The 27,412-nt window shown below is 47.8% G+C and overlaps 5 protein-coding genes; 2 read left to right on the plus strand and 3 right to left on the minus strand.

Annotated features, from left to right (window-relative positions):
- Positions 1-268: 268 nt before the first annotated feature.
- On the minus strand, positions 269-6,841 carry CHC_T00007510001 (hypothetical protein). Its single transcript, XM_005711110.1, has one exon. It carries the CDS (start codon positions 6,839-6,841, stop codon positions 269-271), a length of 6,573 nt encoding a protein of 2,190 aa, XP_005711167.1.
- A 322-nt stretch (positions 6,842-7,163) lies between these two features.
- On the plus strand, positions 7,164-7,493 carry CHC_T00007511001 (hypothetical protein). Its single transcript, XM_005711111.1, has one exon. It carries the CDS (start codon positions 7,164-7,166, stop codon positions 7,491-7,493), a length of 330 nt encoding a protein of 109 aa, XP_005711168.1.
- On the plus strand, positions 7,399-7,662 carry CHC_T00010098001 (Sm-like protein, SmE). Its single transcript, XM_005711112.1, has one exon. The coding sequence runs from the start codon at positions 7,399-7,401 to the stop codon at positions 7,660-7,662; it is 264 nt and encodes an 87-aa protein (XP_005711169.1).
- Positions 7,663-7,783: 121 nt separating this feature from the next.
- Positions 7,784-7,972, minus strand: CHC_T00007513001 (hypothetical protein). Its single transcript, XM_005711113.1, has one exon. The coding sequence runs from the start codon at positions 7,970-7,972 to the stop codon at positions 7,784-7,786; it is 189 nt and encodes a 62-aa protein (XP_005711170.1).
- A 27-nt stretch (positions 7,973-7,999) lies between these two features.
- On the minus strand, positions 8,000-10,509 carry CHC_T00007514001 (hypothetical protein). XM_005711114.1 is given in 2 exon segments: positions 8,000-8,160; positions 8,161-10,509. 1 exon segment carries the CDS (start codon positions 10,507-10,509, stop codon positions 8,161-8,163), a length of 2,349 nt encoding a protein of 782 aa, XP_005711171.1. The 3' UTR covers positions 8,000-8,160.
- Positions 10,510-27,412: the final 16,903 nt, after the last annotated feature.

Below are 27,412 nucleotides of genomic sequence, written 5' to 3' on the forward strand. Positions count from 1 at the left end.
ACTATGAAATAGTGTGCGCCTCAGGCATTTGAGAAAAGCACGAGTAACATCAATTTAGTGTAGAGTGGTAGGCGTTAACATGTGTCAGTCATTTAGTCTTCCCAGAAATAATCCACATGATCCGCAGTTAGTCTTGTGCAGTACAAGTACAGTGTCAACGTCCGAAGATATGACAGTCTGATTGAGAGAAAGTTTAACCAATGTTTAACAACAATAAGGTCCGAGATAGCCTGGCATTTCTCGACAGCTCAAGGCCTGTATTTGTCGCCTAGTTTCCGTTGGGTTTGAGTTGATACAGAAACTCCACAAGCTCAGGAGCATGAATAAGGGAATAGGCCGGGGCTGGTGGTGCAACCTTCTGCATTCGTGACCTGACTGTTGCTACGCGCTTGCGAATTTCATCCTTAACACCCTGCGTCAACAATCCCCTGTCATTGAAGGCCAGGACATGTGACATCGTCATGTGGAGAGCATTGTCAATTATGTTTTGTAGATAGGATCTTCGCGGTTCTTGCGCTCCTCGGTAAATCTCACCGCATGCGTGGTATTGCAAGGCCACGAGCAATCCCAACCCAACATCATTTCCCGAAATTACCATCGTCGGTTTGAACAGCATTACATCTGTCACATCAGCAAAACGGCGGAGCGAACCAAGAGCAAACCCAAGAGCTCGAAGTAGTGACCTCGATGCTTCCTCTCCAAAATACAAATCTCCTGCTGTAATTATCCCAGAACCGTATGGACCCCAAGGCGATCCAGGAGAAGGATGAATGCCGTTATGGGGAGTAGCGCTACTAACAAGCGGGGATTGGAACAATGGGGTTAACACTCCGGGCGAAGGAGGAATGATACCGCCTGGACTCCCTCTGACGTTTCCACCACTGCCTCCAATGGCTGCTCGTAAAGCCTGTGATGGTGAGCGTCGTGGGGGTGTACTGGCCGTATGCCCACCGGCCTTTGAAGGGCTCGCCGTCCATGGCAGTGGACTTGGTACGTATGAAGCATGGACCCCAGCGTCATCCCGGTCAACACGCCACAGCTGACTTCGATCTTTTTCACGTTGCGTTACTGGCCTCACTGATCGTTCGACTGGCTCAGCTCGAATAACTTTGTAGACTTGATAGGCGAATTGTAGAAGACCAGTAACAGTCCTGTGCAGCAGTTCTGGCAAATTCTCCTGTAGTTGCAAGCCATAGCTCGAAAGCTTGAAAATTGCAAAGCACCCTGCCTCGGCCTCCTCACTTCTTCCGAGGCTTGGGTATTTTCTTCCACTTTGCTGGCCATGCTGATAGTATTCTTCTTCAGTGGGGCATGGGAATCCTGCAATCGGCCAGTCACCTGAGAGATCAAGCGAATCCCGAGAAATTCGCAAGAGACTTGTTGAACAGAACTCCAGAACGTCTCGCAGGATTTGCTCCCTATCTGCGCTGCCTTCCCAGAGACAATCTCCGCTAGGAATGACTCTACCCGCCACTCGAAGGCACGCACACCATAAAAGATGAGCGCTATTTCGAGAGTCCTGTCTTTCATCGTAGGTGCTTATTGGGGTCTCCGAATCTGGTAGAAACGCTAGAATATTGCCTCCGCACAAGTGTCGAAGAATTTTTGACTGCCCAGCTCCTGAACGACCCGGGGTTACCAAGTGAATGTGCGAAACTGCAAGTAGAAGACTAGACGCAGCCACGCCGCATTCCGTCTTCCACGATTTGTTCCCACTTTCTCGTGCCAAAGCGGAAACAGCCGCACAAACAGTATCGATAGCGCCGGCGTCAAAGCGTGGACTGATTGGGAAATCCGTCATCTTGTCATCCAATTGGTTTTCAGGTACTGAGCAAATGGCAACAGATGCAGCACTGTATAAAGATGGTATGGGCTTGCTCAACCTCAAACAGTCTGTTGCACACTTCGCGAGCTCATGAAAATCTCCCGCATTTCGAAATGATGTACCAGTCGCAAGCCTTGCAACCGTTAAAAGTAGCCAACGCACGGTATCTAGCCTCTTGCTATCCACTTGGGGATGATCCAAACTTGTTTGCGTGCAAGCTAAGGTGCGAGTAATCGATATACATATTTGAGCAACAGGACTCATGGAACATTCTTTCTGGGCACATTTCGGTGGCGAAGGAAACCGAATCGACGTGAGGGCAGGGTGCTGAAGCTCATCCGTTGTTAAACTTGCCGATAAAGAAGCCATCAATTTTGCCGTTTCGACTGATATAGCACTAGTGTGGCATGACTTGGCGACGGATGACATCATACACACTAGCATTCTTGATAAAAATCGGCAAAGCTTCCCACCAAACTGAGGGCTCGAGTAAGTCAGGGCAGCATTTTGATTTGGGGCAAAGGCATCGGCAAAAAGGACAGCAGAGGCCATTTCAGAGAAGGCGGTAATAACTTCAACCTGGACATCTTTCCTGTTCAGTTCAGTGTTTAGCAGAAGCATCTCAAGAATCAAGTGCCTGTAACTGTAAATATCAATCTCAAGCGCTTCGAGAAAGGCCAGGATTGCTGGAACATCAAACTCGTAGTCAGTTCCAAACCTGGTCTTAACATCCCCAGTTCTTCTAAAATCGTTCAGAATTGGAAAGTACTCAGCTTGCTCATCATTAAGACCAATCGCCCTCGCAAGCGAAAGCGACAGTTTCCGGATTCGGTCCTCGATCGATTCAATATGCTGATCTGTGTGGGTAAACGGCTGTACATCGTTCTGCATTGCATCTTGCGATGTCTGAACTCCTGACGCTACACATCCTCGCAAATAGACGTCGTCAATCGTCAGTAGCACATGCATCCAACGCTCTGTGAAAACTGACGCAAACCGAGCGAATGGCTCTCGCTGAAATACCTCAGCAGAAACTCGCATTTCCCTTCGATCAGAACTCTCAGAATTGTCATTTTGAAATGGGATGGGCGATGAAGCGATTAGTGCCTCGCTTATCTGCATAGATATTTCGAAAGCAAATATGTGCAAGCAATCTGCTGTGATAGACTTCCAAGCTGCAATAGTGTCAACTGTGAGACTCTGCTTCAGCACCACTTTTGGGATGCTAGACACCCGTAGTTGTTCTGACAATGTTCGTATTCTCTCCGTAGATAAGAAATCGTTAAAGGAATGCAGTGTTTTGGCGAGGTCTACCTTTCCATTAGTTCCTCCTTGACCAGCGTCACACCGCAGCAAACTAGAAAGCAGATCCCAGATTTTTCGGTCTCCCCAACCTTTGCGAAACCACAGGTTGCTATGCGACTCCCATCCTACTTTCAAAAACCTTACACATGCCGCGATTAAAAGTGACTTCTGCCCCAATTCTTTGAGAGTAGTGTTGTTTCCCATTTCAGCACGGACCTGTGCTTTGCTCATGGTTTCCACGCACCCATCCCTGCTCTCGCGTAGAAGTGAGGCTACAGCTGCCAAAATATCGTGTTCAAACTCTCTTGATTCCTCTGCCTTTCCAGGTGCAGATATCGTTGCGTTTTCCTCAGACCCCTTTGGTCCTACCATGCTCGAAGAAGGCGGCTTACCGCTCGTTTGCTCTAATTGGATATCCCCGACATCGCTTCGGGACGCTATTCTGATGTTAGGCCCCATCAGAGACCGAGCAGCCGCCCTTTGGCCACAAGAAAGCACCGTCACGAGAAGCTCCACGGTTGCTACAGATCGGCCTCTTGTAATACGATCTGCAAATCCCGCTCGAATCCCCTGACCGCCTCCACGCCAATAACCGGGAGATATACGTTCCATCGTTGGCCATGGAACCTGTACGATATCTCCACTCTCAGACATGTGAGAAAGGCAACAAAAATGCAATGACAGACATCTCGCACACATGTCTTGCACCCACTCTTTCCAGGAACAAACAGTTTCAGAACGTGCATCTTTCTCTGTCGAATGCCAGTAAAGATACCGGTCTGTTTCTGAATCTGGAAGAAACCCCTGGAATTCGGATGAGGCCCACATGGAGAAGAACTTACGTCTCGTCAACCCTACTGCACATCCCGATGACATCATGGCCAAAGCATGGATGACATCCAGCTTCAAGAAGACCTTCTCGAGTGCAGTAAGCTCTATGGTGTTATTCGTCGGAGAATTCACTTGCCCGTTGTTTTCATCGACCTTCCCGTCGACTGCTTTCCTATTCTGAAGGAATGCGTTTCTGTGACAGAATGCCTCGTAGCACGAAACCAAAGCTGCACGAAGAGCCGGGAAAAGAAACGTATCCGTAACCTCCGTCTGCCTGTGACACCCACTACCTGATCCGGCAGCAGCAGTGATAACAGAAGCAATCACTGAGCAAATAGCTGGATCGTTTAAGATATCACTAGGGCGTGTGGAAAAAAGGTGAAGGCTACATGCTGGAAGCAGCCAATGCAATGACTTGGTGTCTGGGTCGGCGTCCACCACAACGGAAGTTGTAAGCCACAATGGAAGAGCTACACCACGCAAAAATTGGTAAACAACATTGGCGTCACCACGAAAGCATTGGAGTAAGTCCGACAGGACCCGACCACCATTTGAACTTGACGGGTCCGACGCCTTTATCATGAAAGTTTCAGATAAAGTGCCATTATGTGAGCACAATTCCGCCACCCGTGATATGGCTGCTACGGATGGGAACGCACTTACCCCCAACGCCGACATAGTGGCCTGGAGCGGCAGATCATTTTTGAAAGAGCTCATTTGCTCTAGAGCGTGACGGGCTCGGCTGTTAGACTTCATCGTCATTGATGCTACGCAAGCTGTCGACGCAGTCAATAGAACTTCTCGACGCTTCCTGGTAAGCCACGATCCCCGGGCCCAATCACCTGGGTCCAGGAGCTCCGCGACTATGTTTGATATCACAGATAGTCGCTCCTCGTCCTTGGCCAGAAAAGAACGAAGCTTTTTCGACCCAGATCGGCAGAGCCTATCAAACAGTTTGAAACAGTCGAGCGTCGATAGAAGAAGTTCACTTAGCACATCATTTTCATAACTTGAGCTCGCTTCATGTTCCCTCAACAGACGAAGAAAGAAGCGCAGAATGTAGTTCAGAGCTTGAAAACCGTTCCACTCAGTTATCCACGTAACAACAGACATCGATGTATTCGACACTCCTAATGTTCCCCTCTTAATCTCCCGGCGGTAGACATCCGACGGAATGTCTTCTCCTGCCTGAATGTAGACAAGTTCATCCTCATCAATGCAAAGACAACTGAGCTTTCGCATATGTTCTTCATAGCCAGAGGCATTCCTAAGACCCCCAGACTCACCAGTTGGAAAATCCTTCTCCCCATCGAGGACAATAAGGGCATCCTGATACACTTCACTGTGTTCGGTTAGTGACTCAAGGCGATTTTCAAGGAAATCACGTACACGCTCCGCGCTACCTCGGTTGGGGGCCAGGGCTGAAAGAAGAGAAACCAGAGGACGAAAGCTTTGCGGAAATACGCCAGAAGCCAGCCTGAGAAGGACGTTCGCTCCTTTGTCCGCCGAGCTAGTCCCTTCGCGCTCCCAAATGCTCTCAGCAGTGTCCACCCAGGTCCCATGGTCAGTTCTGCTCAATAAAGCCGTAGTTAACTCAACAACATCCTCTACTTGTGCTTGAGTAAAGTTTTGCGGTGGAAAAGCCGTTAGGAACGCGATCATATCTACCCAAAGACATCGGTACAATTCTCCAGTGATCAATTCGTCGACTTGTAGCTGAAGCTGGGCGAGGTCCCGCAGGCTCGAAAAAACGTTCCTCTCTAAAGCGAAAGACATATGCCCGGCTGGATCAAACATCACCTCGACCCGTTTTGCAACATCATTTTCAGTTTCCCAGTTCCCTCTTCCTGAGAAAATGGACTCGCGAAGATTAAGGAACGACGCCCAAGATAAAGATAATATTCCAATCTCCGCTGACTGATAATCCCTCATAGACAGCATGGACGCGTTTACTCGGACCATGGCATCTTTTTCTCCGGAAAAGGAGAGGCCTTCAACGCGATGTCCCACACCCGTGTCCATGTGTTCGTTTTCTTCTTGAACGACAACAGCAAGGCAGTTCGACAAATTAATAGATGCAACAAAAAGTGCTGTGGCCTCGGCTCCGCCAAGATCAATGGTGGGCCCTTTCGAATCCGAAGCTTGTTGCATGAGAGTACCAGAACCTTTCTTCAAAGCGCTCAGGTACGTCTGGAGGAGCCTGTCCCTGTCGGATGGCATCAAAGGATTGTGCAGACAGTATGCAAAAAGCAACTCCAGGAACCACCAATTCTCCCCAACAACTGCCAGGTTGTTTCCTGCGCTATCTTCAACTCCATGTAAAGCAACTTCTGCTCCCTTTAGAACTGTTGCCTTTACTCTTTCTGCATTCTTCGACAAAAACGAAGCAAAAATGTATTTGTATGGATGCGTACTTCTCTGCGACGCTCCCGCACATATGGTAACAAGGGTCAAGAATGCATTTCGATTTTCCATGACCTTGTAGTCTTCAATAACCAGCATAGGGGCGATATCTGCAAGGGTAAAGCGATGATCCAAGAAAGCAGAAACTCCTCCACCCTTTGCATCATGCAAAAAGTCTCGAAGGAGCAATGCCGCTTCCTGCATGGGGATGGCAAAGTGCTGTTCAAGCGCTTCGATGCAAGATAACTCTGACGGTGTAGGTTTCGGGTGCGTCCTGGTGCTTGGGGCTGCACGTCGATATGCAATAGTCTCTGTGTTCCCGGTTTCTCTCTTCGCTTGCTGTTGAGCAAGAGCTCGAAAAAGAGCTTCGCCGTGCTCGAGCAACGTCGCTTCCGCATCTGTGGAACATACGGTAGCCGTTCGAAGCAGAAAATTCAATTCGGTGAATGACAATTCCGGAGCATGCATATCGACCATGATGTTCCGCAATTAGCTTTCAGAGGAGCAACCGTCGATAACGCCGGTTCAAGGCCAACCGAAGGAGACGGCGAAAATAACGTGGATTCCTCTATCGCGAGGATTGACCCATACGAAAAGTTGCTTGTGGACAGAGGAGTCCCTAGGTTGCGGTTAGCTTCTGTAGATAGACCCCCCCAACTTGTCTGCAGTGAATCGACGCTCGTCAATCGGAGGATGTCACACAGACGGATCAAGCGTAGTGACCATTCCTTCATATAAGCTCTAAAATTAACAAATTTTGAAACTTGCAAAATTTCCCGCCGAGTCATCTGCTGTGGTTATGCTGCCCAGAGCCCCGCCATCGTACTCATCTTTGTCAAACAGCAACCGAATCAGAAGACGCAGTGCTGAACTCCAACGTTCAGCAGTGGTACTTGAAGCCGCATGCTCGCTCACTTCTTGCTTACATACGTCAGCCCATCTTCAACCGCGCAACGAAAAATCTCTCAAAGGCGATCCAACCACTGTGTCTCTTACTTTCCTTCCGTTTGCTCTTTCGCAGTATTGGTTTCATCATGGGGTCCCGAGCCCAGAAGATCATGACTCAGCCCATCAGCCTCATTTTCCGCTTCTTGCAAAATCGCACTCGAGTGGAGATATGGCTATATGATAACCCTCAAACTCGTATCCAAGGTTGCATTATAGGTTTCGATGAGTACATGAATCTTGTTCTCGACGAAGCTGTTGAGGTAGTGGAAAAGAACAGTTCCTCCACAAAGCTCGGCCGAATCCTACTCAAGGGGGATACCATCACTATGCTCACCGCTGCGCCACGATGACGACGGGACTGGTATTGCCACAGTCGACGAAAATTAAACATGTGGGCCTTTGCTTTGCGTCGCAGTTGGATCACTAGTGCCAGCCCACAAAGTCTTTTCAACCACCGGAGGAACAGCACCCCTACAACTGTCCCAATGCAGCATTTTCAGGTTTCGATTCTTGGCGGAATACAGAAATGGAACACGTTGTGTGTTCTTCCAAGCGATGTGCGACATCAAGAAAAGAAATTTCACTGACGCAAGAACCAACAGACTGCTCTAAACGAAATCTTAATTTACCGGTACGAAGGGCGGAATTGCCGAGCAGCATTACTCGCTCGCAACATTTGGCAGATCGATTCAAAACGACAGCACTCTCTGCTTTACTCAGCCCGGACCACTGCCGTGAAATGATGTGGACACCTAGTTACAACTAAATTAGTTCTCTTTTCTTCCACTGCTGCCTTACACAATGTGAGCACAACTACTACAAATGAAATAGAATGCTACGCTCACCAGTTACGAATTTGTGACGGCTGATACCGAAACATCATGAGGTTCCTTTGAAACAATTGCGTGAATGCGTTTCGTTGCGTTACTTAAAAACTCCCGGTAGGCCTCATCTGCTGCACTTTCCGATCCCCCCTCACTCCTTTTCGCAATTGAAATGACCTGGACAGTAGAATTAATGGTGTGACAGCGATGCACATGGCGAAAGAATGCACGCGTGCGATTTCCAGTCGTGTCTTCTCTTTTGCATCTCGCGATTAAACTGATTATAAAATCATTGAAGAAACGCGGCTCTTTCCTCTCCACACTAGCCTTTCGCAAGGCCTGCAAACAATTCATCGCTCTATCATCATCAACTACATCCCTTATCAGACGGCGAACGACAACTAGCAGCGAAACGGCAGCGAAATTAAATTTGTTCATGGTGACAAGGTTTTCAAAGTCTAACACAGGGGTTTCGTCGCCGACGTCCTCTAGCTCGAGACCCGTTAACGAAAGAACATCATCACTGGCGTCTGCAAGCATTGTTGCTGCATTTTGACCATCTCCCCCTTCATCGTCTGCTTCTCTTTCGTCAAGACCTTCAACCATTTCTCTTGGCAGGTAATCAGAAATTGAAGCCATATCCCCGTTCAAGACTTCATGCGTTCTCTTTCCTTTCTTTTCTTTCTTTTGAGCGGGAATCACAGGAATGGCGCTTTTCAGGTTCAGAATTGCGCTGCGCAAGCCCTCCTTCCTATTATCTCCGATAAACGAAAGCGGGCTTATCAGGTGCTGTTGCCACTCAGTAAGAGAAGGAAAATCTGCACCAGATATACCAGCAAGAGCCCGATGGATAATGCAGATGTTGTTCCAATCAAGATTCGGGTTGCATATCTCCGAGGGCCACACGGGCTCTTCGCGGTCGTCTTCATCTCCATCCCCGTGCTCTGCCTCTACATCCAATGTTGCTGCAGAAATAAATCGTGACATGGCAAGATCAGCGGCCTCTGGGATTTCTTCCGCTGTTTCCATTAAGGACGCAAACGGCATATCACGAACATCTTCACGCATCGGAATCTCCACTTGAAAAAGAAAGAAGCTTCGCAAGGCACCTGTTTCCCTCTCAGCCTCGACACGGGGCCAGAGGTATACCAAACTCGGAGCCCCTCCCTTCTTAGTGGTAACAGATCGTGCCAAGATTCCAACGTTCTCTGCTTGCATTGCCAGCACCAAAGTTTTCATCAATTCATCAGCTCCTGGCACACTCGGCATCGCTATCACTACGTCCACTCGGCCCATGAAAAGTCGCTGAGGAACGGAATTCTGTTCGACAAAACCGAGTATATCTAGTCCTTTCGGCAAAACTATGGACCATGCGTATGTGTCTACTTCATTCTGTTCGGGGACCAATTCTGGGCCGTACGGATACGCGTTGATGATCTCTTCTGGCTTCAGTGGCGCATCGTCTTTCGCTGATGCCACGCGTTGAGTTTCAACAAAAACCGGAATCGGGTTAATGCACTTGGTGGAAGCTTCCCAAGACAATTTCTTCGGGGTGACCGGTGTGGACGCATAGACATAGCTGTATCGCATCACTGGAATTTTGACAACGTCTGCAATGTTGAGAGTGCCCCGATACTTTGCCGTAGCCCTTTTGACCTTCGGCGTCGGTATGTCTACAAGCGGAGAAGCTTCCTTTCGCGACATAAAAACACCTCCCGAAAACTTGCATAGAGAAAACAAATGGGATAACTGAAAGCCCTTCGTTTTGTTCATCCAGTCTTTGATTGAGAGCAAGTCGGCATCTTCGACCACTTCTTCAATTTCCTGCAGCTTCTCCACAAGCTGCTGTTCGCAATCGTATATGACATCTATTTGTATTTCTTGTGCTTTGTAGAGCTCGCAAATCGCTTGAAAGTCCTCAACATCATCTGGACAAAGCGATTTAGAGATTTGTAAAGCATCTGTGAATAATACGACCCTCTTCTTCTTCGAACGGGTCACGGCGGGTTCAGAAAGAGTGTCTCCGCAGACTTCCAGTGCATTCAGTAAATTACTAGGCTGCATCCCTTGTTTCAGGTCTGCAAGGACGCGCACAGCATTGAGATTCTTCGATACGGGTGATTGAAGCACACACAAGCCCAAATACCCTCCCTCGTTCTCAGAAGCGAGTTTATTTTTCGTCGTGGACGAGCCGGACGCGATGACTGCGAGCAAGTCATCCCTTAATAAGCTATAGAGAAGACGAGTACGCGCCATTCGCATTGCCGCATCTCTTAGAGACAAGAATGTTGATGGTTCAGTGACGTACGTATCCACGACAATTAGCAGGGTTTCTGACTCACGTGGCTGGGGAATTTCCGGTTCATACTCCATCCTGTGGTCCACTTCTCGAGTAGGCACTGACGCACGCCGAAAAGATGCTGTTGATTTCGCAAAGCTGTCTGCAAGAGATTAGTCCTTCGCGTATCAAGTACTGGGCATCGACTTCTGTGTCACTGAACGCCAGAATCTGTAGTCCCCCGATGTAACAAGTGCGATTTCGCGCATACCCGTCAGACAACTCGCATCTGAACCGTGTTCAAGCGACGGGTTTTAGACCTTCTTGCGTACTTGTCTCCTCTTGGAATTGCGAAGCTCAACGCCGCCTGCCTTCCCTGGCCCAGGCCATTTTGCCTGCCAGGCATACGTGTACGCGGCAGGATCATATTATGATACTGCCGCGTACACGTATGCCTCATATTATATTATGTTATGAGGTGAGGTTGATCATATGCCGTGGTACACGTGTACATTGTTTCTCCCGCCAAAAATGCGAAGCACCAATGAATTGAAAAGCATTGGTAGCTCAAGGTAACCTCAACAGAGACAGAAGGGTAGGCATGCCCACAGTGCTCTGCCATGTGCTCGCATCACCAGAGCAGGATTCAGTGGTATCAGTTCATCTCTGGTCGTGTCATTTCCAGCGGTATTCATTCTTTCCAAACCAGTCCCTCGCGATCTTGGTTTTTGGCGAAGTGGTTCCTGAACCCGTCCTCATTTTGAGAACAGGAAAAGGTACAATGATTAGCCGCGAAAGAGGCTGGAAGAAAGACTCTACCCGCCCCTCTAGTGTCTATCCGACCAAGCGTTATCACAACATAAAAATCTGCGAATTTTATTTCTTTTCAACTTTGATGGCCACGGTTTCAATTTTTCTTTGGTAGATTGACTGGTTTTTAACTTTTTCCTGAAGTTAAAAATGAATAGAAAGCCCTCAATGCAATGTTCTATGCTACTGGCATAAAGTTAGCTTTAAGAAAAATGCTTACAGTATGCTCACTTTTTCTTTTGAACACCTTTATATGCATCAACGAGTTGCTTTTCACTAGAATCGACAAGCAAACGCTTTACCCGTGGTGATGGCCTTCTGGTTTCAAAGAACAGAAGTGAAATCGCGAGTTTGGTTGTCTAGAAAAAATGACAAAACTTTTGTTCTCATATGAGGACTAACGGTCCGATAGACACTACCCAAGGGTAGACCTTCGAAACACAGGTGTGACAGGTCCTCTACTACATTGCATGCCGGGAAGCAATATATTGGAGGTTTCCACATCTACCGAGCATACGGCTCGCGCCGGACTTTGTCCAAGGACTTAATTTCAATCCAGTGTGCTCTGCATAGAATTGTGGGAATACTATCTGCTACAAAGCCGCCCCAGAGAGGGCTATAGAGCAGCGGCTACTGACTATTACTGCCGATAAGACTGGGCTTGCCGTTTTCGTTCACATGGACCATGGCACAATTCGGTTATGTCGGGGATAGCTTACAAAAAATTCCATTCCAGTACAGGGGAACAATAAACGCATTTTGGAGTCAATCACCGTGCACTTGGTGACGGGTAATTTACCGCCTGTCGCAGGAAGCTGCAGGTTGAACCAATATACATAGACACGTACGCCTAGGTATCTATGGTCCTCTCAACTCCTCTAGCGCAATTCCTTTGAAAGGAAGTATGTCGTCCTTCAGCAATGCATCAAGGTCGGAAGCGAGGACACTTTTTGGCACCAATCCAACGAGGTTTGTTTGCACATTGCCGTCCTTTGAAATCATAGAAAACTGCGGAATAGCATCTACACCGTATTTATCAACTACTTCCATTCTCTGTGGGTCTTCCCCATCAATGACCACAAAATTGACGCGCCCAGCGTATTCATTTTCCAATTCAAAAACGCGGCGGGCCATGAACTTACAATTCTCACACCAGGTGGCGCTGAACTCGATGATTGTAGGTTTGCCGTTCGTGCCGATCACACTCACCGGAGTGCTCGATTTGGCCATATATTCCATGAGATTGACGGCGGAGTTAGGGTCGAGATATTGCGTGAAGAACAGTGTGCTGCTAACAATGATCGAGGTGAGGGCTAGACCGTACTTTCTCCGGTTTTCTGCTTTTGCTTCCTGCTTGAGCCGCTCGGCTTTTGCTTTCAGTTTTTCCGTGTCTTGCCCTAGCATTGCGGCAATCTGTGCTGTCTTGGAAGATTTCTCGCTGTTGTCTGCCTTGGGCGTTGTCAGTGATACTTCTGCATCTGGTGGAGTTTCGCGCTTTTCGTTGGGTATGCATGCTCTGACCTGAACTCGATTGTTGACTCGTTTTGGCAATTTTCCGCAGGTTTGGTGAGAAGCAAAAGCGCTTCGCGAATAAAGCCCTGGATGCAAAACGAACGCCGATGCCATGACCGACCTATTCGCCATGGCTTCAACTGGGAAACCAAACAGCACTAGACGTGGATAGACTCTTTCTGGTGTGAGACTGCAGGCTCCCACACACAAAGCCGCAATTTGAGCTGCCTGTTACACACGTTTACATACGCTTCATGCATACGTTCGAGGCGAACTGGGAGCGAGCATCCCAATTGCGAGGACGTAAGGGGTTGCAATCTCGCCTCATATAGTGAGGCTTCATGCCCTATGCATTGCGCCAATAGCAAGCTTTCAGTGCACACTTGTCTACATCCAAATCGCTGATTTATTTTGAGCACCGAAGCGATGCATTCTGATTGGCTGAAAGAGCCTCCAGCAGAACCATGAATCTAGTCTCCCAGTCTCAGACGCAAATTATTCGGTGAATGGAAAGCTATTCGGTTTTTACTGTGAGGGCGATGACTATGAACTGTTCTGCACGTTTGTCTTCTCACTTTCTAGCTAGAGGCTAGCGTGTGGTCTATCCGACTTTGTCCTCATGAGAGCGATCTTGTCCTCAAACGAGGGCAGCCTTTTTTTTCCACAAAATATATACAGGGGGGATTCCCAATATCGCACTTTTTGATAGTGTACGGCGGCAGATATCGCACCCCATTCCTCCATGTCACGACTACCTACACGTGTCAGCCTCTTAGTACATTTGGTCGACGATGACGTGATAAACCATCATGACCCCTTCCCCGACGGAAGCTAAGGCTGCAAAGCATGACTTCCTTCAATCAACAACATTTTAAAAGGGCACGAAAGAGACTACCTCTCTCTCTCTCTCTCTCAAGATGTAGTGAGGCGTTTTCTGTTCAGCCAGGCAACCCCTATGAAATCAAGTGCTTTCAAAGAAGTGAAATTGAATGTGGTAAATGTAGGGAAAGCAATTGTTTGCGATGTCATCCGCAGAGCGAAAATAGCCTTATCTAATGCGTTTCATAGACAAAACAATAGAGTGAAGGGGCAAACGTCAATGGTGGAGCACTTAAAAACCCCCTGTGCACCACGTGAGTATCGCACTATTTGGCAAAATGACCGGGGGTGCCATTTGAAGAGGGGTCTACTGTACATGAAATTGAAATTGTATAATCAATTTGGACAGCATGCCTTGAACGTACTTACCATCAGCAATAATGTCTTGCAGAAATCGGGATAACAGGTTGAATAAAATGAAAGATTATTTCTCAAGTAGGGTTGTAGCAACCAGTTGCTCGTTTAAATAGGTATTTTTCTCGAGGATATCAGTACAAATCCTTTCAAGGTTGCTCTCAAAAGATTGGTTCCTGAGCATTTCTAAAACGACTGCAAAGGACGGGTATTCCTCTCAACATCTTTCCTTCTGCAAAGCAAAATTCAAGTACGGTGGCGAGAGTATTTTTTTCCTTCCGATCGAGAAAGCGCAAGCCTAGAAAAAAGTAGTGAGGCAACCTCAACTGAGGACAACGGTCCGATAGACATTAGCTACTCATTGTAATTCAAGCTCCGATGGTCTCGAATGCAAACGCAGATAACTACAAACAAAATGACTTAATAGTAGCGTCATTTTCAAACATTGTCTCAACTAGTGTCTTAGTAACCTCAGAGGAGATCACTTTCTAACTTCCTTTTCTCGACTTTAAGTTGCTCGATATGAATAGGAGAGGTGGCCCCATCGCTGGAACAGACCACATCCCAGCAAAAGAGAGCCCTTCTTTTCAGACACTTCATGAAAAAGAAGAACTTTTGAGCATCCTTCGACTCATAGATTTTCAGAACAGTATCTTCGAATGAAAATACAGAGTTTGAAAATCAACTCATTAAGCTTCAGGGAATTCTTTGCCTTTCAATGTACTTGCAACTAGTATCCCGATGTGGCGCGAGGTTTCTTTGTCGAGGGCAAAATACGTTGCAGAAAAGATGTTCAAACTGACATGGCAATTGGCGAAATAAGGTTTCTGTCACAGAAAGGCTAGCCTTACAAGAAGCAAACAGAATCTTATACTGCAACTAGACGCTGGACACGAAGCACTAGACTAGTCTGCTGTGTTCCAGAAAACATGTTTTCGAAAGGACATTACTGACGACCAAACAACCAATACTTAAGAACTGGAACTATCGCCGTAATCTCTGATGCATCAACATTGTATGCTTCTGTCAGGGCCATAACAAATTATATCTCAAAACAAAACTGTGAGATTTTTATGCACTTGAAATATATCCTACTTATTCCATGAGAATAAATTGGTGTACACCTACGGGTGAACACCATCTTATGCCTCTCGAAGGCCCGCAGCTAGAAGTTTCTAATTCCAACAAGAAAAACCAGACACAACGACATATCTCGCACTGATCTGCACCCCTTGTGTGTTGGCAGGGATATAATTTATACCTGTACAGTAGTCCTCATCTGCCTCATGCCTGCAGAACCGACGTTTCCTCTCTAAATGGCGCTGTCTCAGATGCCCAGTTCTGCTGTCATACGTGATATATGAAAATCAATGACAACTCATGACAACTCATGCCCCGTACAACACCTCAACAACTTTTACAGATACTCGAAAACTGTCGTGCAAACCCCGCTTATCGCGTGGCGGCTCGCTGTCCCTTGTACAATCAAGGGAGGATTTTGTGAGCTGCCAAGAGGGGGTGGGCGTCTCTTCGCCCACGGTACAAAGAAAGACGAATCTTTTACTTTGCAATACCCTCCTGCTCTCCCTTTCTTTTACAAGGGGGGGAGAGGGGTAAGGACAGATATATTCGCAAGCAGCGAGCGTCCAGACGGCGGCGCCAACCGCCGTCGGCTGGAACGCAACTCTAATAAAGGAATGAATTTTGGCCCGATTTTGACACGTGGCGTTCGGGACGTTCGGGGCGTGAGCGCGTGCTCGCGCTACTGTATATGGTGCATACCCATCTTGCGCGCCCCCCTGCCCCAATGACTCTCTCTTTCTCTCCAGCGCCTTTTTCTTCCGCGGCTATCCAACGGCTCACGGCGCGTGCGTGCTACGACACTCCCTCCATTTGCGTTTCGCGAGCTGCTTCGGGCCCGACGACTGGTATGGCAATAAGGCACAGACTAAACCGAAAGGTGAAGTCTTCCTCCCGACATATATTGTAAGATGCCAAGTCGTCGGACCAAGCAGATTATTCGCTCGAAGGGGAATGTCCAGTACCACCAGCAGCGTAGTAGCGACGCTCAGACGCCCGTCAGCGAGACGCTACCGGGTTCGGGTGCGCAATCGGGTGCTGGCGCGCAAGCGGTTGCTGGTGTGCAGCCGAGTTCTAGTGTGGAACCAAGTGTCAGTGTGCCACCAAGGGCCAGTGTGCAACCAGGTGCTATTGCGAACCGAAGTGTACATACTCTGGCGCGTGTCGATTCTACAGCCATTGAGAAGGTGATTGCAGGAGACGGGTGTACAGTTGGCGACCGAGAATTTCCAATTGACGCGTTTTTTGCTGCAAGTAGCTGGCAGAACGATATCTCTTGTTTCTATCGCATTGAAATGTCCTCCTACCGCTCCCCCGCTTGGGAGAACGCATTATTCAGCGTCCATGCAGAAATGGCGGCAGCGAAGAGAAGCAATAGATTACCGCCGGCTCCTGCACCAAGAATTCACAAGGGTAATTACAAGCGCGCGACGACGATAATTCGCAACTCAGTTCGTGCATGGTGCCTTGCAAACCCCGGTTACTCTGTAAGCAAGCGTGGGCCCGGAGTGCGTGGGAAGTCCTCGATCGCGTCATCAAACTTCGTCAGCAATAGCTCCGTTGTCTTCGAGCATGGGCCTAAGGGTAATTGCCTCCCGTTGGCAGTTGTGAATGCTTTTGAGAGATTAGTCGGAGCTAGGTTCGCAACCAAGGTTCGAAGTGACTTGAAGAGGCACGAAGGTCCCTTGCACTCGATCGGTCACGCGCAGCGGGCGATTCACAAAGCAGCACCGGAGTTTGACTTCAAAGGGGTTCAAAATTCTGAGTTCCGTTCCGATAAGATGAAGTGGGTGGCAGCTGTGAAACAAGGTATATGAATCGTGCGTTTTCAATCTGGTAACACTGTTGACCACTGTGTCGTTGTGGACGGCGTCAAACGGGAGGTTCTTGATATCGAGTGGAAGAAGCCGATGCGTCTCTGCGAGGCTTCTCTTCGGGCTTGTGGCGGTGACGATGCCACAGACTTATACATCGCCGAGGTGCGTGAGCTATACAAGTCATCGAAGGCTGTCCACAATTAAGTAATCGTTAGACCTCTACCATTGTTTTGGGAAAACATACTAGTGCCGAATGATCCATTGCTCAGGAGCAACTTGAAGGTAGCCTGTCGAAATAACGTCGCGAAGCATGGCCTGACTCATCGACTTGGTCAGACCATCCGCAACGTTGTGAGAGCTGCGAACAAAACCAATGTCCGAAATAGTTTTGCTCTTAAAACCTTCTCTCGCTGCAGCTATGTCGAGCATCATCCTCTTCTCTGATGTTCTCGATCCCTTTGAAACCGCATCGAATAGCGACTTACTGTCTGTCAATAGTTGAACAGGGATCTTCTTAGGCAGCATGTTTCCAAGTTCTTCAGCGAAGGTAATTGCTACGTCAAATAAATCGATGAACGCGATCACCTCACTAGACATGGTCGATCTCGTGACGCGGCGGGCCTTATATGACTTGAATGATATAGGCGCCACTGCTCCGGAGCCGTCCCCCAGGAAGCAGATATGGCCTAATTGTTAGGAGAGATCGCGGTTATTGGCAAACGAAAAGTCGGAGTATCCGACGATGCGAAGTGTATCGATATCCAGGGCGGGTATCTGAAGAGATATTTGGTTTTGTATTGCATATCTGACTGCCCGGTTGAGCTGACGCACAAACTGCCTCCGGTCTGCATCATACATTTCCTCCGTGATTTGTGCGAGCTGAGAGATCTCAAACAAGCAGTCTGGTCTAGTGTTTGCGAGCCAAGCCAGTCTCATCCGCATCGAGCGGAAAGCCCGAAACGAGCAATCACCTGGTAGTTCTTCCAGTCTCCTCAGATACTCATGTTGATCCTGAACGACTGTTCCGTTCTTGAGACGCTTTAGGGAAGAACCTGTGAACACGCATGGTAGATCTTGATCCTCTGCCATTTCGAATTTACGGTTTGTCTTCTTTCCGAGTTCCTTGAAACTCTCACTCCCTGTCCTGATGATATCATCTACGTATCAACCCGAAAGTCCTTGCAGAATGTTGTCTTTCATTAGCACGTAAAGTGCAGGGTCGCAACGCAGTGGTTTCATCCCAGGTCCTCCCCGTGATGGCGATCCGAAGTGTCATGCCAGAGATCTCCTGACTCACAGAGTCCGTACAAGGGCTTCAGGAGCTGTAGGCATTGCGATGGATCCAATTCAAATTCTGGTACTGGTTTGGATATGAATACATCCCGGGAAAGGGGTTCTGCGGACTGGAGATATTCTTTACGAACATCAGATGTCCATATGTCCAATCCATGTACCGTTGCGAGTGCTAATAGAAGTTGGATCGATGAAGGCTGCAGTGTGGAGGTCGAGTGTACCATCATGTGATTCAATCGGTCTCGGTGGCCTCCGATGACATATCGGGCCTTGTACTTGACCTTGTTATTCTCAGTGGACTTCAAGGCCAGTACGAATCTACCCAGGAGGACGTTGGCATCCTTTGGTACTTCCTCCTTCAGGATAACCTTAAAAGTCCCCCTTTCCAACAGGTTCTTAATCTCCTGTCGCTTTGCAATTTGCCCTTTTATCATTCCTGCTGATGATTGCCGTTAGATACACTTCTTCGTCCTCTGTTAAACCAAAGTAACGTATGCAATCTCGCACATCTGACACAAACGTGGCGGAGAGTTGCTCGGGTTGATCGTAGCGCTTCACTTGCGCTATATTGAATGGTCTTGCTTGTCCAATACGAACGTCTTGCACAAAGACCTGCTTCTTCTCTTCATCCACTGCAGTGACGGTGAATGGCCCTATACATTCTCCGATGCGGTTATCGAACTGTTTCTCCCACCACAGCAGGACTTGGTCTCCTGGGGAGTACACAATGTTTGCAGAGGATGGTGTCGCATGCCGCAATGCGCGTTTTACGCGAAGGTCAGCCATTATTTTCTCCATCTCCTGTCGTGCCGCATTACTTATTTCGGCTCGGCTAGCGAGTACAGCACGTGGATTAGGCGTCACTGATTTCGTATGTACTGGTGGGTACTCTCCAAACACCAGAGCAGTAGGTACGAGGCCTTCTGGTCCGAGCGTATCGTTCATCGCCTTTACGGAAAGCGCTAGAACGAGTTCAGGTTCGGACGTAGGGTGTGCTGCCATAATCTTGCGGTATGTCTGTCTGAGAGGTTGATGGTATCTCTCACCGATGCCAAGGCTAGACACTGCAAAGGCATATTGTAATAATTATGTTTAATTTAATGATGTAAACTGCGCTATATACTGTTCAGTTCTTTTTGATGTAGCGAGTGAGAACGCTCATTTTGACATTATATTAGTTGGAGGAATGCTGTTGTAATTGTGAGATCAATAACGGCCATTGCTGTTTTCGCGTTGTTTCGTGCGTTGTTGTGACATCACTGTATCGGAAACGGAATCTTGACACGTACTGCGTAGGATAGCTCTGATAGTAAAGTAAAAACACACTGAATTTGGTTTCCTAACTACTGTAACACAACTGCGCGATATGATAATGATATTGACTGAAAACATCAATCTGATGCCAGCACCATTCGCAATCTTCTTGAGTGGGCGGTCTCTTATGGAGCCTATTCATTGTGTGGATGTACCGAGGAGCGTCAAAAAAGCACTGATCTACCGAGAGAACGAGAAACTATTACATTCACTATAGTGGTCATCTTAGCACATTTCTTATCACGTGGTATGACCACAAATATAAACATCAAGTATTGCGCAATGATGATGATCTGGAACGATATGTTTTACTATTCCTGCTGAAATATTATTTGAGCCGGGCAACGGTATTACTAGTCCTCTTCTCCTCTAAGGTCGGTTTTCAGAACACTGTTTCAATATTCTTGGTTCCTTTCAAATTCGCAAGGATCCCCTTCACCATCTGCCTCTTCCCTACAGCCTTCCCCGCTTGCGCGGGGTCACACTCGTTTCTTTCTTTGTTCTTGAGCAGATAATCAGTTGATGAAACGAGTGCCCAGTTGCGCTCAACGAAAATCGACCTGAGGCTGTAAGATCATTCAAAGCTGATCCACATCTTGCCACAACTTCCTCTCCCTCATCCCATCTCAGTTACAACATAAATAGTGATCCACGAATCATCGTCATCCTCTCCCCCAAAAATTGTTACCTCACTTCTTCCCGACGTTCTTTTTTCCCGCAACCTACACTACTTGGAAGCCATCCCTCTCGACACATCCCCAATTACCAGCAGCATCTTTCCCTCACAAATATACTCCCTGCTTCAGGAATTCAGATCATTCACAGCTGATCCGCATCTTGCCACCACTTCCTCTCCTTCGTCCTTCTCAGTTCCAACATCAGCATTGATCCTCGAATCTTCCCTCGCAAAAACACTCCCTTGCTGTCGAAGCAGTTGGTCAGTTTTCTTCCCGTCTAAAGCCTCTTTGGAAATGTGGTTGAACACACCTTATCCTCGCTCTAACGTCTTGGATAAAATTCTCCTCGCTCGCTGCCCCACCGATAAGGAAGCTACAAAATGGGACTGTCGCGAAAACGTGTACTTACCGCAAAACCACATGGGTTGCTCAGAGTTTGGAGTCGTGGATATGAAAAAGGCGATCTGAGGGACATGCGATCTCGTGAGTGCTGTTAAAGGGGATCTGGCAAACCGTCGTTTGCTTCGAAAGAGGTTAAGGAACAAGTGAGATTTGAGACGTGAAGACGCGATGCCCCGCCGTGGTGTTCTCACGTATGTTTCCAGGGAACTACATCACGATTGGATTTTCATCGCCCGTTCAAAGAGATACGTGTATTGGCACTCAACGATTATTATTGGTCAACCTTTGAAGGTTGTGCAATGATTGTCCCAAAAAACCGGCTTCTGAAATTTACAATCTTTGCTGTTGGCGAGCACCAGCTTGTGCCCTCCACACCCTACCTCGTCCTTCGGCCTGCTCAGAACCCCTCCTCAAATACCTCGCATTGCCTACACTCTGGCACGAATTAACTTTTCACGTCGGTTCGTCACATCCGTCCGCCTCATATGGCGGACGTATGTGAAGGGGATGCAATTGAGGTGCTTTGGATCGTCGAGATACCTCGGCGGGATGATCGAAAACGAAGGAAAACTGTCGAAAAAGATGTCCGGTGGAGGGCTGTCCTGGAGAAGGTAGATTGTAATGGCGTTGTCACCAGAGCAAGGGTTCGCTATGAGCAAGCATATGGGATGGAAGCCTCTTTCATGGACGCTCGACTCATTGGATCTGTTTTGTGCCACGACGGTACTGGGGGCCAAAAAATGTCACCCAGCCGTGGCGGATGTGTCTCTCGGCTCTTTCGGAATCAGGAAATAATATTGAAGCCGATTCCGTGCAGCAGTTATCAAATCAGTCATCTAGTTCGGAGTACAAGCCATGCACCGGACATATGAAGGAATCGGGCAGAAGACGGAGATCGATGGTTCTATCATTTGATCCACAGAAGGGCGAAGCGGAGGAAAAAATTAGTACTTTAGAAGTCAAGCTTGAGGAGCTTCAGAGGATCGTGGGAGCTCAGAGTGCAATGTACTCTCATATTGTAGGCTCATGGAGTGAGAGCGATAAGGTTTCTGACCGAAGATTCAGTTACTTAACACACAGAATTGTTGTTAGTTCTCACAAGTCTATCGTTTTCCTCCGTACTCGCTCAGCTATATGTGACGTACATGAGGGAGAAGGACGCTTTGTTGGCATGTGTTACACTTCCTTAATCAAAGCGGAAGCGGACTGTAGCCTAGAAAATTTTGAGCGGATTGCCGCGGTAATCAAATCGAGATGTTCTAATGCAGTGTTCCAACCGGCTTTCGTAGAAACACAATCACCAATGCTAAGTTTGGAACATGCACTGGTTGCTTTTAACACCTTGCATGAATTAGCATCATGTATTGGCATTTCGGGGTACTCTGATATCCTTTCTCTTCTTTTAAAGGGTAGAAAAATGAACGCACCTGACCCAGGGCAACTGCCGGAGGATTGCGCATTCAGACTTATTGGGGCAGCTTTGGCCGAAAAGAATGAAGACGATCATTAATTTGCTTTCCGTGTTGCCAGAAGCCTGCACCACTCACTTCCCAATCAGACTTGTGACTTGCTTTGGAGGGAGACGAGGCAATTCGATACACGGAACTGTAGATACGTAAACAGGCTTTGCAAGAAGAATATGCCCATTATGGATGCCATAAGAAAATCAGATTTGGTAACGATCGCTGAAAAAGAACCATACGCATCAGACCACAGACGTTTTGCATTAAGCTGGGCTCCTCTCTCCAACCGTCAAGGTCGAAACTTTTCGAGGTCGCTGCGGCAAAACGACGAGGTCTTGGGTACCTTGGAGATGGTTTGGCCCGCTCTTGTCGTACGCAACAAGAAAATAGTATCTGAATTTCAGAATACCATAACACAGGACATGTTGAAGAGAAGCATAGAAACGGGTGTGTACAAATGACCTAGTATCTTGAGATGGAACGATGTGTAACACGAAGTGCAACACAGCTCTCCAACACTGCAGCTCTGTAGGGAGAATTTCAGTGCATTTCACAATGAGGACAATACAGTATAGTATTGCAGTGTCCCCACCATCTTCACGTAAGCGTAAAAATTCAAATTTGTATTAGCAGGCAATGTTCCCTCCCCACCATCTTCATCAGAAATAAGCGCAAAAACTCAATTTTGTAGCATTAAGGACGAATAGGAACCAAGGATGCCGATCCGCATATCCGCACACTCCCGCTTACCCCGAAGGTTTATCCCATTCGAGGGGGGTAACCGCTCTCTTTCGTTGCGTGATAGAACGTGCCTCCAGAAAGAAGATCCTCACTGTGATACACTTATCCTTCAATCTCGCGTATCTCACATGATGTACCGTTGCACGCAGCTTTACAAGCATGAACTAACCCAACTCTTCTCACAGATTCATTGAGTTTAGCAGTACCAACGGCGAATTCCTTGCCACTCTTAGAGTACTGTCCTCATATCTGGTACATTTTCGAGCAACAACAAACGGCCCGCTCTCGTGGGCGATTATTTCACATGAATAATCTCTCCACTGCAACAGCGTGTCCACTGCGAAAACACACATCTGATACTTATCAGGGTTTCGTCTCATCTCCTCAATAGACGGTTGGTGCGGAACCGCGAAATTGGTCGATTGACGATGAACAATAGCTTGCACTGCATCACTCTTTTGAACGCATTCGTGAGATGGTGACCTGATGGACTGATTTACTCCCCTTAAAACTTGTTTTTTCCGCTTCGCTCCGGTATATATTTGCAACTGTCGAGCCCCTTGGAACTGATTCAAGACAAGATTGTCCACCAGGGCAACCAGCGCGGTGTCAGATTCCCTCGCAACTTTTCTATTTTGCAAAGACCACATGCAGTTCATTTTGCTATTTGCTGTTTGAGATGGTAGTGCACCCCATAGTTTTTGGAGAACAGGCTTGATCAGTACATTTTCCAAGTTTGGCATGCCTTTTGACATTGATGCCGCCTGCCTTTCTAAAACTCGGGTCTCTCTCATGCACCTTCTCAGCTGCAAATCAAATATGCCATCAACATCACTTTCCTTCCGTGATCCTGCCAGAGAGGCTAGCTTTCCTTCCCATTCGTCAACCAATGTATGTTTCGCGGCTTGAATGTGCAGTTTTCGATGGTTAGACATCGCCACGCCTCTCTTCAAAGGCTGATGGGCAAACTCAAAACCAGCTCAAAAAAGTGATGCGCGTGCCCCATTGCTGGAACTGAATGTTTGTAGAGCTCGATGATTCTGTGAAGGTTCGGTTTATCCAGCCCCCTCGCAATTTCAGAAATGCCACAAAGTGAATCGCAACTTTGGACGTACAGGCGTGCAGAAGCCTGCTGTTCTGATATGAATGCCATACCCGCGGCACTGTTAAAATGCTGCACAGATTTGTATCCATCTACATGCAGTTTAGGATACCAATAAGTCGACGCGACTAGGTCTGAAAACAGTCCCAAAGCCCGCACCGTTTTCAACAATGTGTGATTCTGTCCTTTGTCGTTCGCCAGAAGCGCAGCGCACTCGTCCTCGAACACAAATCGAGCAACAAGTAATGTACAGAACGTACCACTGATTGTGGTAGAATACAGCTTATTATTTTTGACGTCGAAAATTTTTCTCTGCGTGATCAAGGAATTCCGACAAAGCCCGTCACATATTCTGGCATCGATTTGATCTCTTTGTTTCCTTGAGGAAAGCATCAGAAAGCATGTGTTTAAGATGTTGATGGCGTTCTCAGAGAGCAGGTGGTCTGGTGCTACTAGCACTGAGCGATATGGGTCGAAGGACGCCTCGAAAACGGGGTGCCCACATGTCGTCAACGGCACTTGCTGACTTGATCTAGCATCATTAATCCTTTCGTTAAGTGTACGAGGAGGACTAGTTATTCTCATCCGACAAGACGTTGATTCCATGCCTAGATAGTTAAGAAGACGGTTCCTTTCTTTCTCAGTGCCTTTTGATTCACGTATAGCTTTCATACGCGGCTCAGATCTAAAGCTGGATGTATCCGCACAATTGAGTTCTGTCGTATATCCACGACAAGAGCGATATGGATCCAGTTTTTGCTTGCGAAAAAAACATAAATGACATGCAGAGTTTGCGTTGTGACCCAATAAACCGGATATGTGCGCGATCTCGAGAAAGTCTCCAATGTACGCCACAGCTTGAACAAAAACCTTGTTTGGGATTCCGTCTCCGTCACACGTGTCTATTCCGATCGTTCCCGACCCGGCCATGTCATCAGATACGATCTGAAGCACCTGACTAGTACTAACGCCCGGCGGAGTGAGACTCAACAGCCGAACGGCTTTGCGTGATGTCCGTTTTTGCGGAAGAAGGTTAAGAGGTAGCATGTAAACACCACCTGCAGACCCTTGACCATTCTTGTATTGCGAAAACCCGTCGGAATAAAGAAGTACTCTGTACATACACAAAGTGACGCATACCGTTTTTAAGTAATAACCCCTCAGACTTCTTGCAAGGACAACCTAGGTCGAGATTGTAGTCGGTAGATTTTACCGAGTTTCTCACCTTCGACTCGCTGGCATGGTTGACTCCGAAATATTTCTGTCACTGGTTGTACGAATCCTTCAGCGTGAGGGAGTTTTCGGTTGCGTTGCGAGGATGCGAAATTAGGGACCCATGCGAGCTCAATCATATTGCCTGATCCGCAGAAACCGCCAACCCTATGAATGAGCAAACATTCATAAAGTGTAATTTCGCTGACGGATACAGTGGTCAGTATGTCTCCTGCTCGACCAATGTAATGTTTTGAGCAGAGTGAAGGAATCATGTCTGTTGTTGAAAGTTTCGTTTCACCTAGAACAGCCGTCAAATGAAACTCGGAATTGCTGCATCGCGTGGTCGATATACTTCGCACGTACTCCTGGAGCTCTTTTGAGCCAATTCCAGCCCACTTCTTAGGTATCGGTTCAGTTTCAAGAACAATGATGACCGTTTCTCCTTGAGAAAGAAAACAAGCTGCAGGACCTGCGTCAGTAGATTGGGAGAAAACGGCATGATGGGGCTCGTCGGGAAATGTCTTTCTATCGGAAACTATGGAAGCGCTCGAGGCGCTGGAAAAAACGGGATTACTCAAACCACTACCGGTGTCGCTCAGGCTCCCAGATCGCATGATGTCCATGTAGGCTTAAACGAAACGTCCTGCACGGCCCAAGTGCTTGGAAGTATTACTTCTACTTCAGCTTTTGGTATAATGCCCTCACGTGGTGAGGTTTAAGTTGTTTGACTTGAATTGTGGTCAACAATTTTAGTGTCGAGGGTACTGTGCTTCGCACCACCCTTCTGGAAATCCACTAGGAGGAAGTGCTTCTCCGACCGTGGGAAACTGTTTGCACGAAGGTTAGGAAGCAGAGTTCTCTGTACTGTAGAGTATGACGGCAACAAGCTTTCGTGTGGAGCATATTGCTCAATAACCCATTTAACAGTGTTCCGAAAGAAGGAATACTGCGCAATTGTCAACCGGTTAGTGCCTGACGTCGCCAGTATGGCGGTCAACTTCTGCCAAGTTTTGATGGAGTTTGGCCTCGAGCGCCGGCTGTACTCCTGTGCATACCTAGATGCACCTAGTTCTTCTTCCGAACTGGCCGAAGATACATCAGATTCTTCAGTCTCACTACGCACTTGTGAAGGGTTTCCATCTTCCCCTCGAAAAACCACTCCCAGATCCACATCAGATATATGTATAGGTTTGGTCATTTGGTCGTCCGATACTTTTAACTTGCATCCGCTATGCGGATGCTGTGTTGGGAGCTCATCAAATGAACCCTGATGAGACGGTTCCGGATCACTATTATAAAACAGCCTCCTCTTCACAGGATTTGGGGAAGGAGAGTGATACTTGCCCTCCGCTTTGTACGCGGCAGTTGCAGACCCACCTACATTCTCTTCTTCCCAGTCGAACCTGTTATTGCGTCGCCGCCTATCTCTTCTTGGGCTAGGTGTTTTCCTACCAGAAGACCGCGAGCTGTGATTTGGTGCATCACAACTATCCATTAGGACATGAGCGAAGCCGCAGATATATGAAAAGTACTGGATCGAAGGAGCTGAATCTGAAACTTGAGCAATGTACGATATCGAAAACACGTGTACTCGCGGGGAACTTATACTGTATCACCGAACGCTGCACCGCATTTTTGAGACACTGACGGCGAGAAACCTGACAAAGTTAGCTGGTTACCTTCTCCCGCAGTTCAGAATGCCACGGATCCTTTTTCCATAACTTCATCAACTGAATTCATCTGTTCCACCTGTCATTAGTTGTCGCGGTAGTGCACGTGCCCCTCGTCATGCAGCCTCCATATTCGGGCCAGCCATCTCACAGGCGGCTCCTTAAGCGAAAGAGCTCATCTACCGTCGTCGGAGCGCAGAATCTACACATCAAGAGAAGGGGAAATAAGAACGTTCTCAAAACTATTTTCCCGTGACGGTAATTCTCCTGATGGAGAAAATGACGAGCCCCGCATTCCACCCGTCACGAGACTTTCAGACATGGAAACGCAGCCGCCTCCAACCGACGAAGCAGAAAGGGGGAATTTCCCTGCTCAGGATCGTCCCTGTTCCGGAACCCAACCTCATCCGCCTTCTAATGTCGACAATGCGAGATCTGGGCGATGGAGGGGCCCGGCAAGAGCCAATCTGCGACGAAGGGACACGTAAGGAATCGAGAGGAAAACGAGAGGGACGAAGGGCCTGATGTGCTTGTTCGTATTAGCTCAGGAAACTGGGCAGCGACAGAAGAGTTGCGCCATGAAGAGGGCTTCTTGGGCAGTGACATTACCAGTACAGTACGGCCAGGCCTTAGTGACATTCGAGCAGTATCTGCCAGACCAAATTCAAC

The sequence above is a fragment of the Chondrus crispus genome, genomic scaffold (assembly GCF_000350225.1).
Source record: "Chondrus crispus Stackhouse genomic scaffold, scaffold_76, whole genome shotgun sequence".
NCBI lineage: Eukaryota > Rhodophyta > Florideophyceae > Gigartinales > Gigartinaceae > Chondrus > Chondrus crispus.

Coding starts and splice junctions, on each gene's coding strand:
- CHC_T00010098001 (XM_005711112.1), top strand. CDS start 7,399: ATGGGGTCCCGAGCCCAGAAGATCATGACTCAGCCCATCAGCCTCATT.
- CHC_T00007513001 (XM_005711113.1), bottom strand. CDS start 7,972: ATGCTGCTCGGCAATTCCGCCCTTCGTACCGGTAAATTAAGATTTCGT.
- CHC_T00007514001 (XM_005711114.1), bottom strand. CDS start 10,509: ATGGAGTATGAACCGGAAATTCCCCAGCCACGTGAGTCAGAAACCCTG.
- CHC_T00007510001 (XM_005711110.1), bottom strand. CDS start 6,841: ATGGTCGATATGCATGCTCCGGAATTGTCATTCACCGAATTGAATTTT.
- CHC_T00007511001 (XM_005711111.1), top strand. CDS start 7,164: ATGCTGCCCAGAGCCCCGCCATCGTACTCATCTTTGTCAAACAGCAAC.